Source organism: Balaenoptera physalus (assembly GCF_965194825.1).
Source record: "Balaenoptera physalus genome assembly, chromosome: 5".
Taxonomy (NCBI): Eukaryota; Metazoa; Chordata; class Mammalia; order Artiodactyla; family Balaenopteridae; genus Balaenoptera; species Balaenoptera physalus.
The window spans coordinates 128,092,813-128,109,807 of NC_138884.1; the positions used below are offsets into that span (position 1 = coordinate 128,092,813).

The 16,995-nt window shown below is 36.6% G+C and overlaps 1 protein-coding gene across 2 annotated transcripts in view; it reads left to right on the plus strand.

The window, feature by feature from the left end:
* Window positions 1-16,995, plus strand: part of NDST3 (N-deacetylase and N-sulfotransferase 3) — a 160,486-nt gene that overhangs the window by 83,234 nt on the left and 60,257 nt on the right. For both annotated transcript variants that reach the window (XM_082462791.1, XM_082462792.1), the window contains exons 5-6: window positions 4,838-5,023; window positions 9,626-9,754. In XM_082462791.1, coding sequence (XP_082318917.1) covers window positions 4,838-5,023; window positions 9,626-9,754 — 315 coding nt within the window. The remainder of the gene's footprint in view (window positions 1-4,837; window positions 5,024-9,625; window positions 9,755-16,995) is intronic.

Below are 16,995 nucleotides of genomic sequence, written 5' to 3' on the forward strand. Positions count from 1 at the left end.
AAATTTTGAATATCAATATTGAATATCAAATATCACTCTTTGCTTGATAAAATTGTATTATCTTCACATTCTCCATGTGGAAACATCTGAATACACAATTTAGGAAAATCTTGCAATTTTTAATTCTATACAGTATAATTTAAATATAAATTCATAATAATAAGTGTCTGTTTTTCACTTGAATCATTTTTAACTACAGTCTCAAAAGTGTTTTCAAGTATTACTTATCTAGATGTTAAATTTCTCTGTGAATTACCATATGTCCATTCTGCAGATGAACTGACAGTTTGAGATAATTGAGAAAGTGAAAATCAGAATGAGAGGAAGGTAGTCAGAATCAGTTCATACAGTTGTTCACTAATATTTGTTGACTGCTTATTGTTGGCAAGACACTGGGCATATAGCAGTGAATAAGACAGAACCCAGAACTCATGGAGCTTATTGTTTAATGAGGAAGAGAGACATTAAAAAACAATTATATGAAGCAGTATTCACTTACAAACTGTGCTGTGTACCATGAAAAACAGATGAATGCTGCTAAGAGAAGTCTTAATGTGGACTTCATTTACATTGAGACTTGTCAGTGGAGGCTTCTCTGAAGGTATCACAGAATAAAGTACCTAAAAGAGGTGCCAAATTTATCTAAGTGAAGAATTGGAGTAGGGAAATTCCAGTCTGGGAAAACCACATATGGAAAGATGCTGAGGTAGGAAATCGCTTGGTGAGTTTTGGGAAAAGATTAATGTGACTAAAATACAATGAAAGGTGGAGGGTAATGCAAGATGAGGCAAGAGAGAGAAGCATGGTCATACCATGCAAGGCTCATGACCACCCTAAGAATTCTGTATTTTATCTTAAGCGCAAGGGGAAACCATGGAAGGATTTTGAGTAGAAAGTCACATGGTCATATTCGGGTCTTTTAAGTATTACTCTGGCTGCTATGTAGAGAATGGATTGGAAGCAGGCAAGAGAAGAAATGGGTAGAATGGTTAGGAGCCTATGCTCGAAGGCCACGGGATAAAATGGTAGATTGGATTAGGGTGATGGTGATGGTGATGATGATGATGATAGAACTGGAGAAAAGTGGATAGATTTAAGATTTATACTAGAGGTATACTGATAGGACATGATAATGAAGGAGATTTAGGAGAGAATGAGGAAACAGGTGTCAAGAATAGCCTCTATCTTTTTGACACGGCAACTAGTTGGTTGATAATTAATCACGTCATTTAGTGGCATGGAGGAACCCCGGGGAAACAGCATTTCTGGTAGAGCTGAGAGGTGGAGATGAAGAGTTCAATCTTCATAATTAATCCCACTTGTGTTCTAAGTATTTAACATACATTTTATAGTAAATAGCCATATTCCCTAGTCTTTTTGGTCCACTTCCTTTTTTAGGGAAATTTTTACATAGGTTACAGAGTTCCTAGATCTAAGATGCTAGTTTCAGTCAAGGATTCATAAAAAGAATAAGGAGAATTAACTTTTTAAGCTAAAATATCTACTCTTTTAGACTTTTTGCCCCCAATTCCAAAATAATAATGTACTTAATTTCAAATTTAAAAATCTGGAAGAGAATAATCAGTCAAAAATTTAGCATTACAGGGCTTCCCTGGTGGTGCAGCAGTTAAGAATCCGCCTGCCAATTCAGGGGACGCAGGTTCAATACCTGGTCCAGGAAGATCCCACATGCCGTGGAGCAACTAAGCCCATGTGCCACAACTACTGAGCCTGTGCTCTAGAGCCCGTGAGCCACAACTACTGAGCCCACATGCCACAACTACTGAAGTCCACGTACCTAGAGCCTATGCTCCACAACAAGAGAAGCTGCCACAAGACAGGCCCGCACGCCACAATGAAGAGTAGCCCCCGCTCACCGCAGCTAGAGAAAGCCCGCGCGCAGCAACGAAGACCCAATGCAGCCAAAACTAAATAAATAGATTTTAAAATAATTAAAAAATTAAAAAAAAATAAGTTAGCATTGGGACTATATCTTCTGAAACATAATAGTCTGCATCCCAGAACATACAGACCTGCAATCTTAGCCCCAACTTTTCTACCCAATAAGATTTCAGATGTTCTCCCTGGTACTGAACGCAAATTTGGGGGCCAATTTATGTTGCCTTCATCTCATTTAAAAGAGACCACCTACTAGCTAATGTTCAGTGATTCACAGGCTGGAGCCACATGGTTGTGGGTATTTAGATCAGGAGGAAAGCAGGCCCAAGAAGGGATAGTGGGATAGAAGTCACAGAAGCCTCACAAGGGAGAATCCCCAAATCTACCCTTTTCTTTTACTGAAAAAAAAGGGTGGCCCAGTATTTTCATAATTTCCACATTAGAGTTGAGTTAAGTAGGATGATAGCTTATTTTAAAATGGAGGCAGGCCAGTAATGACAACAATAATAAACAACATTCATTGAATGTGTATCATGTTTCAGGAACTGCACTAAATGCTTTCCATGTATTATATTATTTAATTTCCTCTGAACCTCTTATGAGGCTTAGAGGTCATAAATCATTCTCCAAAGGCCACACAGGTCGTAAATGCAAGAGTGAAACGGCCAGTTGTGTTTGACTCCAGGAGGGGAGTTTTCCACCAATGTGCCACAATGCACCAGCACACAAATAAAAGATGAGACTGAAAAACCTCAGTATTTCTTTAGTGTTAAAAGCTAAAAAGAAAAACACAAATTGTGTATACGATGGTTTGCAAATATTTGGGAATATTCCAAAATAAGGGAAATGTCTCTGCTGTGCTGGACCGCCCTTTTCTTACATAGTCTTCTGAAGAGATAGCTGACCACTTACAGGTATTTAAAACTACCTTGAGCTTTCTGTCAGCATAATTTCTCACAAATTTGGAGATATTTGAATTTTATAATGTAGTTCCTGTCGTTGTGAATTTCATTCTTGCTTCTTCCTATACCCTTTTAAAAACTGATAACCCGTAGTTCTTCACAATTTTTCTTTAAATTTCTGTGATTGAAATTCATTTTCTTTCAACTGTTCCATTATCACTGCACCCCTATTTTTAAACCACTTTAGATGAATACTTCACTGACCTTTTCTAACACAAAGTATGTATGTGTTGGTAAGTAATTTTTAGTTGAAAAAAATTGCCTTAGAGTTTTTAAAAACGGGGGAAAGAAAGCAATGAGATATTTCAGTTCACTTTGTAGTGAAATTCTAAATGATAATAATAATTGCCTAGTTTGGTAATTTCTAACAAAGATGAAAATAAAATGAAGAACATGAAACTTCCCTCTCACCCTTCAGAAGCACAAGTATAATCTACTCCACCCATTCTCTTCCTCATAGCAACAGTGTGGCATCTCCCCTTTCCAGCATCCTCAACTACAACTGTCTGAGCTGAGTTTGTATGATGAACAGTTTACAAGATAAGAGGAAAGGGGCATTCCAGTTGGGTGGACAATATGTAAGGTGTACAGCAAAGACATGAAAGGAATCATCAGAGACTGGGGTGGGGAGGATGAATGCTGACAGGAGATCGGCTATGTTAGGTTGGTTGTGAGACTTTTATGCCTTATTGAAGGAGTCTGACAGATACTTCGGTAATGACGAACGATTGGCAACCCTTGTTCCTTCTGTGTTCAAATGCTCATACACTTCCTTCACCTCCTGTTATTTAGGTTGAAAAACAAAGCTAGCCATGTCTTTTCCACTTCTTCCATATCCATATTTCTACAATTCAGTGCATTTAGCAGCTTAATACTATGGTTTTTGTATGTGAAACTGCACTTTGGCATGAAGACAAGCGAAGACGAAGTCAGAGGAAGTCTATTTGGGTAGAACTTTTGAAGAATACAAAGCAGTTGAAAAATACAGATAGAAAAATAAAATATCATTCAGGAGAAAAAATACATGTCTACTACTGACACCATGAGTGTTCTTTTAATAAAAGACATCTCATCTTTTATGCTAAAGAGACTTTATCAGGAATAATGGACCATCTCAAATGAAGAAGAATAATCACAATTATACACAGTTTTCCCAAGTCCCCTCCAAAATAGTCTAGTTGTCACGTAGATTTATTTTCAGAATTTCCAGACTTGGTCAGGACCAAGTGAATAGAGGAAGTAGTGAGAGAGAGACAGAGAGAGAAAGAGAGAGAGAGTAATTTTGAAATGATTTTTTAAAACTGGACTCTTTTATATACTAAAGCTGGATTTCAAATCAACTAGATCATTTTCAAATCAACTTTCACTATAACCAGGGCTTTGGCTTCAAAGAAAATTGCTCTATAAAATTTTACCACATTTTCTAATCAAAAGTGTGTGCTTCTAACGAGGCAGGGAACATTGTCTATTACTGGCCCTCTTGCTGAGAGAACAACAGAAACGTGGCACACTTGGTAGAAACTGGGCTATAGACAAAATAAAATCCTGTTAGCAACTCTAGTGAACGCAGAATGTGTTCTGCCCTCTAAGAAATGCTGGTTTTATTTTGTGGGGAGTGCTGAGTGTTGTCTGTAGCGAGTGTTTGTCATTTAACTTACGGAAATCGTGAGGAAAGGTGAGTCACAGGTGACTGTGACGGGATGCACTGAACGCAGGCTCTTTCACACTATTCATTAAAAGCACTAGTCCTGTCCCATCACCTCTTAAACACACATGTATCGTCATCAAAACTGGTGGAGTGGCTATCAGGCTTCATGAAGTCTAGAAGTCTTAATGTTTATCACTTGAATTTTGCCATACAACTAAGTAATGATGGAGTGAAACAAATGTATTTATAGTCCATTTGAAAATCCTGGGATAAAAATAGGATCCAGATAAATCTTCCCGCATGCTAACTAACATTTGCTTGGTCTTAGGAGCATGGCATTCCTACTGACATGGGCTACGCGGTGGCCCCTCACCATTCGGGCGTCTACCCTGTACACATTCAGCTGTACGAGGCCTGGAAGAAGGTCTGGAATATTAGAATCACCAGCACAGAAGAATATCCACACCTGAAACCAGCTAGATACCGGAGGGGCTTCATCCACAAACACATCATGGTGAGCTTCCTCTGGTATGCGTAGGGTAGACCTCATGCCGCCAGACTTAATTCCTCATTTTTAGAAAGAACGAAAGAGAAGAACTAAATATTAAAAGCTGAACAGAAGGAAAAGCTCCACGCAGCAGGAAACATATTTTTCATACCCAAGCAAAGGACGTTTTCATCAAAGTCACCTCTTTTCAATTCTTCAAATATAACTTTAAAATGTTTTTACTGACACTATTGCTATTAAGCAGGCACTGACGTTAAAATACTAAGGAAACATTACATCTAACTTGCAGATAATTTACAGAAGCCATCATTTCTTCAAAAAGTTATTTAGCATGTAAAACTAACACCATCTCTCTCTATATAAACCATGCCGCTCTTGCCAGGCTGTGTCCTCTTTATCATATCAGACTAAAAAAAAAAAACTATTTACAACAAGAAGCCACATGTCCTGCATAATCATTAACAGATCATAATATAGCGTACAAATAAGAGATGATGTTAATGAAGTCATTTCTATCCATTGCCGAATTCTCTCCAAAGCTTCTCTATTTTGTTTTGTGTTTTTACACTGGTGACAAATGTATATTGTCAAGATATATTATTACCTAATACTTTGTGAGACCTCTCAAAGTAAGTAATTAAATCCTAATTTTTTCTGAAATCAGAAAATCTAAAGAGCACTGGTGAAGTTAGGAGTAGGCCTCCTGATTTAGACGCACACTGGGAAGGAACACCACACAGAACACTATGTGGTCCGGCACCATAACACTGTCAAACTGTGTTTGAACAGATGTCCACCTTCTAGAATTAGGTGTAACTGACTCCTTTTCAGACAGTTTTCCTATGTCGGCAAAAATTACAGATTGGATAATGACATTTGTTTTACTACAGATAGGATAATGAACTTGGATCAACTTCCATCTTAACTTTTCCCTCAATAAAAACTGTTGTAAATGCTATATGGGGACATAATGGCCACATTTTATCCCACCTGCCATTCCTCCTTACTGAAAATGAACTCACTGTGCCTCAAGCTGCCAGTCTTTTGACTTGGGTTATATTATAATTTAAAAGTATGCCAGTACTCTCCTGCCATGTTTAAATCATATGCAGTCTTGGTAGAATAATAAACTTAAGTCTCCAAGGACTTTATTCAATGGTGTTCTCTTTTGTTTCTGTTTCTCTCTGTAGTGCCAGAAAACTTGCTTGGCTATGTCCCATGACATATGTTCATTTTTGTTTCTCCTGAAAACATATTTTACCTGTATTATAAATGCAAGAATCTGGCAGGTATTAAAGGCTCTAACAGATTTCCTGTTTTGAGGGAACTGTCCCTGAGGTTCCACTTATGCAGCAATCCGTGGAAACTCTGTTTGCTTTGTGGACCCTTGGATGAGAATTTCCTAGTGGGAAATGTTCCAAGTTGATGTGCAGTTAGAGAGGACAGGGCTTGAAGTCATCCTAATAGAGTTGTAAGTGGAGACCACAATAGCCAATATGCCCTCCTAGGGAGAGACTGCAAAGAAAAAAGAGCAGGGAACTGAGGAACAAACGTTACTTAGATCACACCCATATCCTGTTGTATGAATGAGCGAAACTGGGTTTTGATGATCTATTCACAAATCAAACTTATAAGGCCTTAAATGAAACTTATTATCTTCCCTTCAAACTAGCTATTGGTCCTGCTATCCCTAATTCAGTTCTGCAATTTGAACATCACACTGACCCCCCATTTCCAATCAGTCTCTACATTCCGTCAATAATTCCTTCATAATATTTTTAAATTTCACTTCCTTTCCCACAGCCTAATTCACTGCCTTGACTTTCATTTGTAAATCATGGTGCTGGTTTCTACTTCGTTTATTTACAGCTTCTATCCACCCCTCACTGCAGTCCATCCCATGGAAAGTGCCAACCTTTTAACTCTAAAATGCTGCCTCATCTTGCCTTCCTAACCTGATTCTTTCCAGCTGTTTCCATACGCCTTAACTTGCTCTTCAGGGACCTGAAAACAATTTAAACTGTCTACCTTTCCATCTCCTGTTGTCCCGTAGCTAACACAGACTCACTCCAGACAAAAAAGTCTGCAGCAATATCGCTGTATCTATGCCTTTGTCATTCTTTCCACCTTGAAAGACCACTTTCTGATCACTCTCTACCTATTCCTATTCCCTTTATTCCTCAGTATCAAGTTCTGTATCTTATATAATTTAATGTAAAGCACCTTGGTATATATATAGCAGCTCAATACCTAGGTCAGGCCTACACTGATCTTATTCTCCTCTGAATTCCTATAACACATCGTCTTGTAACCCCATTAGGAACATAAAAGCTAGATTCATGCCTTATGTACAGGATATTGGCTTTAGGTCCACTGGCCGAGATTCTTCTGACTATGGCTTTCATAACCATCTCCTAGTTATTGTCAGGAGCTATAAGGTTTCCAGGGGCTCATCAATATCTCAAAGTTTGAATTTGACAGCGTTACACTCCCAGAAAGAGTTCTAGAGAGCAGTTCACAGCAGAATGCCTAAAACCTCTCTTATTCCTTCTCTAACACAAGAGAGCCATTTCAAGGAACATGTTCAGTGTCCTGTAGCATTGGATTTAGGGAGCAAGGCAATGGGATATGACCCTCTTACACTCTGATGATCTCCTCAGCCTCCTTTGGTGGTCCACTGACCATCCTAGGGCTCATGGTGACTCTCATCCTCTCAGCAAGTGTGATCCTCCCCAGACTTGCAGGGTAAAGCCTGACACTTCCTCTTCCCTCTGTTCAAACTCAAATAATCTGAGAAATAAATGAAATCCAAATTTCTTTTCACTTCTCTCTCCCTTTTGCATAGAATCAGCTAGGCAATCAAATCCCAAAGTTGGCTCTGTATGTTGCCATAGTTTTTCAAGCAAGATATTCAAACTGAATCCTAAAAGCGATTCAGAATCATGCACGTTAAAATGTAAAACTAACCTGGCGTTTAATTACATGTAGGCATTTCATTATTTACCTTTGGGGTATTTCTCTTTATCCCAATATACCTTAAATCCTTCAAGAATATAAAGGCTATAGCTTTGTGTTCTCCCACCTGGACTTGCAAAGAATTTTGAATAAGTATTTGTTAAATAAATAACTGCTATGTAAAATTTAATTTCCAGGAAATTACATGTTCATGAATTGTTAGGGGATATATTTGATTCAGTTAGAATACCTCTGCCCTTAGTTCTTTTTTGTTGTTGATTTTGTGCATAACATTATGAGAATGCATAATGCTTTTAAACAGAAACATCTTCAGAGCTACTAATACTCTGCAATTAAACTGAAGTTCTTGGAATGATTTCATCAAGATAAAATAGCTTCTAAGGATATAACTTTCACCAGTTTACCAAAATAAATAGGATAGATACAGTTTTGATTTACACTGAATATGTAGTTTATTGATTGAGCTGGGAATTATGTTTTCTAAGAAAACTTTCCAAGGACTAGATTGAAATTTATTAAATACATATTCAGTATATTTCTAGGAGGTTGCAAAGCATGGGGATTCCTGTACAGGTAATATTTTGAAAGCACTTACTGAACCAATTGTGCGTTAAGAATCAAGACAAAAAACAAATGAAGATCAGTTTGCTTAGGACAATAGGCAGAAGACCTGCCTGTGTAAGATTCTATAAAACTGGTATCCCTCCAAAGTATACTAATTCATGTTCTGCTACTTCATGGGTGTAATGACAAATGCAGGTCGTAAAGAAGTCATTATATAAAGTTTAGCTAAAGTTTGTACCATCTTGCACAACTTTTGTTCACCCCTTCTTTTATAATTGTACTGATATTTTACCAGGAAAGCTGTAAGAATTTGAAAAAAAATCCTTATCACTAATATGTATAACTGAAGTAAATAATGACTTTTATATACAAAGGATGAAAAGAAGACTTTTTACTGAGTGACCTTTTTATCATTTTGTTTCTGACACTTTATAAAAATTACTAACCAAATGCATCATCTCTTTCTTACTTTTGGAACTGGCAGGCTTCAGACTTAGAATTCGGGGCAATTACTACAACCTACAGTAGTCCTTTCAGAGTAGAACAGGAACTACGATTTGTGTCTCAAATATTTGTTCTAATTTAAAATGTCATTTCCTAAGAATCACGTTAAGTTAATAATTGACTTCATTTTCTAATGCATGTGTAGAATTTGATAGAAGTATTATCCTTAAAAATTTTGCCTACTAGAATTAAAATGTAGCACAGGCAAGTCCAATATTTTTAAAGTCTAATTTTTACTTTTTTTTGTTTGTTTTATTTCTTAAGATGCTGGAACATACTAGGCTTCATAACAGAAGTAATGACATGGAGATTTAAAATAGATAAGTGGCTAAAATAATTCAAAGTCTATCTTAGTTTTAATGTATTTCTTCCACTCTCTTCAGTATTCCTGCTGTAGTGATGTCATCCCCACTTTCCCACATTGTGAAGAACTTTGGGGGTGTTGGTTAAGAGCTGAATAATGACACCAGCTTGTACATTATTTTCCATGAGGGAAAAAGCTAAGTTTCAACATATTAATTGGTTGAAAGGAAATTTTTCCTTACCTGTTCATTCTTCCTTCAGGTTCTTCCAAGACAAACCTGCGGGCTTTTCACTCACACAATTTTCTATAAGGAATATCCAGGAGGTCCTAAAGAGCTGGACAAGAGTATCCAAGGAGGTGAACTTTTCTTCACTGTGGTCCTCAACCCAGTAAGTACTTTGAGTTATTCTCCAAATAAATAATGAAAAATGACAGGGCAAATAACAAAGAGGCCAGGGTTTTGCTAGTTATCAGCCAATCAAGATGAAGTTTCAGTTCTAAAACAGTAGTTAAAAACTAAATGGAACCACATCTAGTAATGGGAGCAAACAGAATATTCTACAAGTAGTAATGACATGAGAAACTTACGGAAGAGCCAAGGAAGTGCTCTAGCAAACCCTCCTCTGCATTGGAAAGTGATCAAAATTCAGAGATTCTTGCTTTTATGCAGAGTAAGATTTTTCACCTATAAAACTCTCCAATTCCCAAAGGGACCAGTTTTTCATTTAGGTGACTATTCTATTTTTTTCTTATTTAAAATAAAAGTAGAAGCAAAATGGGAGAGGAATTAGATAAGCAAATAGGGTCACTGTTGGAACATTCACGTTAGATCTTATCTTGCTGCATCTCAGGCCAGGGCAGAGCAGCCTGTTTTATTGGGTTACTGTTCTTCCTCCTTTACTTCTTAATACTAGGGTGCCAGCTCCCAAATGAACCATTTGTACTTATTTCTGCTTGAGGCCAGTGTTATAAAGTTGTATAGAAAACGAACTAACTGAAGTAAGGTGTATAAGGAAAAGAAGGGATTTTTATTTCCCTTCTGAAGATCACTGACATAAAAAGTAAAGCTGTATTTATTTATAGTAAATTTGTCCCTAATGTTAGCAATATTCAAGTGAAAAAAAAAACGTAATTTTCCAAATGTAAAAAAAATTCTATCAGCATAAAAGTTAGATAAGAGAGGGATAAAGAGAATAAAATTTGAAAGACCCCTCTCTTGACCTTAATTTTACAGGTCTTGCAAGTAAAATTTCAGATATTTTTCAGTATCTACTGGTATTCAATAGCTATCTATTTCTCAGCTCCTAGGAAATGAGATAGAAGTAAGAGTAACTCATCTTTGGGCAAAATCAACATGTCTATCCAAAAATCACCATAGTTTGAAGTTAATAAACTTCTTCATACCCTGAAAAATATAAATAATTCTGATTTATATATCAGAAATAATCTGGTTCTTCTAACTTTTCTATTCTTAACAAATGGAAGTATCTTTGGAATCATCTCATATGGTTTTGTTCTCTTATTTTATCAATTCAGCCAGTAATACACAGGCAAAAGAATTAAACTAATGCCTAATGATGAACTGAAAACTCAGTTAAAATATTCTTAATATGGTAACATTTTCATCAATAATTTTAAGACTCTTTAATCTATAATCTGTAAAATTCTGATGTTTTATATTTCCTTTCATCATAGAGCAACTGTGAACAAGTAATCATCTATTTGATTTTTTTTTTTTAATTAATTTATTTATTTGTTTATTATTGGCTGTGTTGGGTCTTCGTTTCTGTGCAAGGGCCTTCTCTAGTTGCGGCAAGCGGGGGCCACTCTTCATCGCGGTGCGCGGGCCTCTCATTATCGCGGCCTCTCTTGTTGCGGAGCACAGGCTCCAGACGCGCAGGCTCAGTAGTTGTGGCTCACGGGCCTAGTTGCTCCGCGGCATGTGGGATCTTCCCAGACCAGAGCTCGAACCCGTGCCCCCTGCATTGGCAGGCAGATTCTCAACCACTGCGCCACCAGGGAAGCCCCCTATTTGATTTTTTTAACCAATAGTTGCTTTGGCACTTAAGAAATTCCTGGTGGTATTGTAATTTCAAAACTTTCTAAACCAAATTAGTTTTATTTACCATGGAAGAAATTCAAAATAAGATCATTCATGTTCAGTAGATTTACAATAAATATTATATTTTTTACTAATTAAAAAGCAAAGTATTTTCTTAATTGAAAAAAGATCTTGTGGTAAAGCTTATGTTATTCTTGTATACTGATTTGGACTAAACTAACTGAACAAACTCTTTAAACGTTTAGTAAACCTTGCTACTTTTCAGGCCTTTATCAATAACATTTGGCAATTTTGTTTGTCTTGCTGAGGAGATCCACAGGGAATAAAGGGGAGAAAACACTACTTCACGAAACTTGTTCTTCTATGATTCAGAAAACTTTCAGTAGACAGTTACTTTCAGATAAACACTGGAATTCAAAATAAGTGACAGATCTTGTTAGACACCATAAGACATGCAAGCAATCCAAATTAACCTCATCTGGCATGTGAACTATGATTTTTGGAAACAACTGTAGTTCCCTAGAGATTTGTGGTTAAGAAGCCCACTTCTAGACTCAGCCCAAGTCTTACCCAAGGAAAAATTACTATCATTAGCTAGTGATGTTTGCTTTGCAGAACAGAGTGAGTAGTGGCCTGTTTCCTATGAATTCTCCATCCCAAAATTAAATGTTTAGATAAAGTTTGTACTAAAATTAAGAAAGGTCCAGGTGCAGTTAGGCATACTAGTAATTTGGCAGATGACACTCTTTTTAGGCCAGAATGAGAATGAGAAAGCCTTGATGGAATCAAAGTAGATATTAGCTGCAAAAAGATAAGAACTTTAATTATAGTGGATTTGAAAGATAGCCATTGTGAGCTTCAGTAATACTCCAGGCCTCGATTAGAAGTATCATTTTCTGAGAATGCTGAATGAGTTTGCTGTTTACTTCAAAAAGGTAGATGTGCATTAGAAATATACATATGGCTTTTAAATATATTCAAATATATTTGAATGAGTTGAAAATGAAAATATAAGCAAGGTTTTATTTAATGTGCTTCTAAATTTTCTTCCTATATGTCAACATAATATCAAGGTATTCCAATAACTTTTACCAGTATTGTGGTGAGAGGTGGTTACAGTGAAGTACCTCTCAGAGTTAAACTAGAATAAATCACAGCAAAGATAAGTATGTTCCTTAAACAGAATAACTCTCTGGCCTGAAATGTTCTACTGTTACCAAAGTATTTTTCACTGCTAAAGAAAAAAGTGTCAACCTTGGAAATTTAATACAAAGAGTGTCAAAGACAATGTTAGCACTGCATAAGAGAGAGAAAACCTTGGCCTTTTCCAAATGAGCATTTCCAGTGTCATAGGCCACACACCTCGGATGTGGGTTGGATGCAGAGATTTTAATAGACGCTGAAGTTCAGGTGCATTTGAGAGGTGGGCCCATCAGGCTATCTGAGCCTGGGACCATTAAGAATTCAATTCTTCTAATTCTCTTTCTGATTCTAAACTCAGCCAGCAACTTCCTGAATACAGTTTGCTTTCCTATATAAATCCTACTATAGGAAAAGAATATGTCCATCATAAGAACTTGTACTCACTAGAACAGTAATTTGCAGCACAATTTTATAAATCTTTCAGTTGGTGAATACTTCCCATTTAACCTGATAACCAGGAGAGGACCCTCCGATTGTATATATTTTAATATTTCAGTTCCTCTATAATGTACAATTCTCCATTTTAAACTAATGGATGAAATTCTGTTTTTATTTATCAGTTTCATTGTCTTTGCTAATTTGATTCTGCCCCCCCAGAAATGGACACTGTCTGTCAGTGTACTGAATCAGGTGTTGGAGCCCATCAGGCTAAGTAACAGGCCCTGAAGTGTTTGTTGATTAATTCAGGAAGGTAATGAATTACCTTATGGATATACCAGGGGAGAGAACCACTAGAACTATCCCAGAGTCACTGTTAGCTATAGACACACAAGCACAAAATTTCTACACAAACATGTAATACACCCACACACAACATTCTTGATCAATTCACAATGCTCCAAGTACCCTTGTATATACTTTAAAAAATAGTGAGAAAGAGTCTACTTACTTTACATACCTACATAAAATAATATGTAGATGGGTACTAAGAGCTAAAACTTATGAAGATGACAAAAAAATATTAATTCACAGTGACTGCACCTGCCCTCAATAAACAGAACCCTATAAATTTATGACATATATACTTATACAAAAAAAAAAAAACCACTACTAAGAGTATACTGTCCATTTTAATGTGAGTTTCCAGTTCTACCTATCTTAGGTAAATGTGATAATACTTAAGTAGTGTGACAAATGGAATAGTTCTGAATTAGACATGATTGTTCCTCTTTTGGGAGCCATATTATATTCTACTGCTCTGAAAAAGGATGTCCCCTTCCTTCTCCAGTGTTCTTATTTCTAATTACAAAATGTCTGAGTCTTTGCTTATGCTCTTGTTCAATAAACAGACTCTAGGTATTGAGTCCTTAACAACCGATATCTGTGCCTCCCTCCAACATGCTTGATAATAAAGTCAGTGCTTACTTTACTTATTAATCCAGAACAGTTTTGGATTGCCACAAGATTCATGCTCTTACCACACTTGTTTGGAATTCAAGTGGAGCAAATCCCTGACAGCATAGCAGTATTATACTTCCTTCATCAAACTGTTAAACATCCCATACAAACAGTAGCTAATCCCCTTATGCCCATATTTCATTAAACACTTTTTGTCTCTATGTTTCTCAGTTTGATATAGCATCTATCTACCATACCCTCCATACCCTCCTACCCAAATCCCTGAAAGCTAAATCTAAATTGTATTTCTCTAATTACAGTTACACATGGTGAGTAGAATGACTATTTCAAACTGGGTAACACATGAGTGAATTACAATGAAAGTAAAACAAAAGAATTCATACAAGATACCTTGTATAAATAGAAATTAACCCACACTGAAATTTTTTTAAAAGCTATAATTTACATGTATATGGCTTATGTGTGCTTATCTACAGAATTCATCTAAAAGAAAACAGCTTTTTTTCCTAATGGGAAATTTTATGTTTCTTTCTTTTCTTATTTACTAATCCTGGAAAACATTGTGATAACAGAAAACTCTTTATTGAAAAATAAATGCTAATAATAACAATAACAACAACTTTGGATAGTAGAAAAATAATTCCTGAACATGTCTAATAATGAGTATTACCTGGGACAGTTGATTAAAAAAAGTCCAGACTTAATGCATCAGAAACTGCAGGGGACAGTTTGGGGACCTGCATACTTATCATGAGCTTTAGGTGATTCTTATGATCAGGCAAATTTGGGAAATACTGCAGAGAAAGAAAATGGAGAAATAATTTTGGTAATCAAAGATTACCAAAAACTGCTATAGAAATTGTGGACCTATGATCAAGGTATGAGAATTGAAAATGAGTCCAAATCTGCAGTAAGATTTTTTTAAAAACCAATGAGAATGAATGTTTTTTCTTAATGACCAGAGAACTCTAGCTTGAACTGGAGTTTAAAATAGAGGTAACTCCTGTTTATCCTTTAAGGATGGCTTAAGGGTCACTTTCCTCAGGAAACATTCTCTGCTCTGGTTTAGAAGTACCTTCTTGTGTTCCCATAGCCGACTCTATGAGAGTCTGCCGACTCTTCCTAAGTACCTACTATCTTGCATTGTCACTGTGGGTTTGCTGTTAGGCTCTTTGCTTCCTGTGGCAGAAAATGTGTCTTTCATCTCCAAAATCATCCCAGTGCCCAAACATGATGCCTTATACCTAGTTTTTATTTAACACATATTAAGGAAGAGAAACTGACTTTTCTAATGGCCTGATACCAAAAACAAACACAATAAATCTGAAAGGAAAGGACATCTGGGTCCTGGTAAGATAATTCTTGAATCAAAAGCATAAGTAAAACCTGTATCATGAGTTTGATGGGGCTGAATTATGTACTCTTGTGTACTGCTCTTCACATATGTAGTTGTCTCTTCTGTATAAAGACTTGTTTTCATTGAGTTCCTCTGGCTCTAAGAACTAGAGACCCACTCAAGTTACCTCAAATAATGGAAGCGTGGGACTCCAGAAGGCTGAACAATCAAAGTCCATTGGACCTGGAGGGTTCTTCTGAGTCCAAGGCAGTTTCAGGGCCCATAAAAATGAGAATTACTGATCTTGATCTTGCCTTAGTGCTTTAATACAACACAACAGGTGCTTTTCACATGTCTGAGTGTCTCGTTTTTCTACTACTGACTATATATTACATGTCTGCCTCAAAAGTGCTGCTTGTTTAATGGCTTCTGTGCCCTCATTAATTAATTTTACACATGACCCAATGTGACTGCATCAAATGTTTTCCATATAACATTCAGCTTCAATTCTAACTTGCTGATTATCTCATCCTCTTGTGGTGTCGCAGATCAAATTCCAAAGCAAGGGAATCTATTTGTCCCAGCTTACTTTTTTGAGTCAGCCAATATCAGTCCTGGCCTGCTGTGAACTGACTGCTCCTGGCTATGGGCACCCCACAACTACCCCCAATCTCCATTCTACACTATGACTGGGCAATGGGCTGCCTAAGGGCTATCCTTTCAGCAAAAGCTTGGAAGAGGCAGGTACTATGACTGCTGTCTAGCCTGAATCTGAATCCTGTGGGAAGAGTCAGTATGGTCTCAGCCAATTCCAGAGATTTGGGAGTAAGCTAAACCTTTTTGGAGAAGGCCTAAAGATTAATTTTGAAGCTTGTAAAGTTTAAGTGAGTAGTTCTGTTAGATATAGGACCAATTAATTTCATTCATCATTTTACTGTCTATCTTGCTTCTAGAATGCAAGTTCCAAGACAGCATGTATGTCTTGTGCTTTATTTACTCTATATCTTCAAACTAAGAAGAGTTCCTGGCATGTCGCAGGTGCTAACAAAATATTTCATAAGTGGATGAATGAAGTTAAATGTCCAACAGGGGTAGGGATACTAAAAGAGCAAATTATGTTCCCCCCATAGTGGAATACATTCACCCATTAAAAAACACATTGTATAATAATTTTTGATGACATGGGAAATAGTCATGATATATTCAGTGAAAAAAGTATGCTATTAGAAAATTAGATGCAAGCATGGAAATAAACTAGAAGGAATTCAGCAGAATGTTAGCAATGGTTGCCCTAGATAACAGGATTAAAGATGATTTTCTTTGTCACGTTTGTCTGATTTTGATAATATGTCTATATTGAATGTCTCTTACTCTTAAAACCATCACGCACACACACACACACACACACACACGCACACACAAAATGCTACATTAAAAACAACAATAATAAAGAATTATCTAACACTAACAGTGAAGGATGTAAAATGCAATTATTTATTTAGTGATATATCAGGGGTACAATTAGTATTTACTCAGTTCCAGTTGTTCCCTACCTGTCTCATATATCACCTAACACCTACCTCACTGCGTGGTTATTTGTGTACATATACATCATTTCTCCTATGTAAGGGGGCATTCTTGCAGAATTATCTGTGTGTGTTTCATTTTTG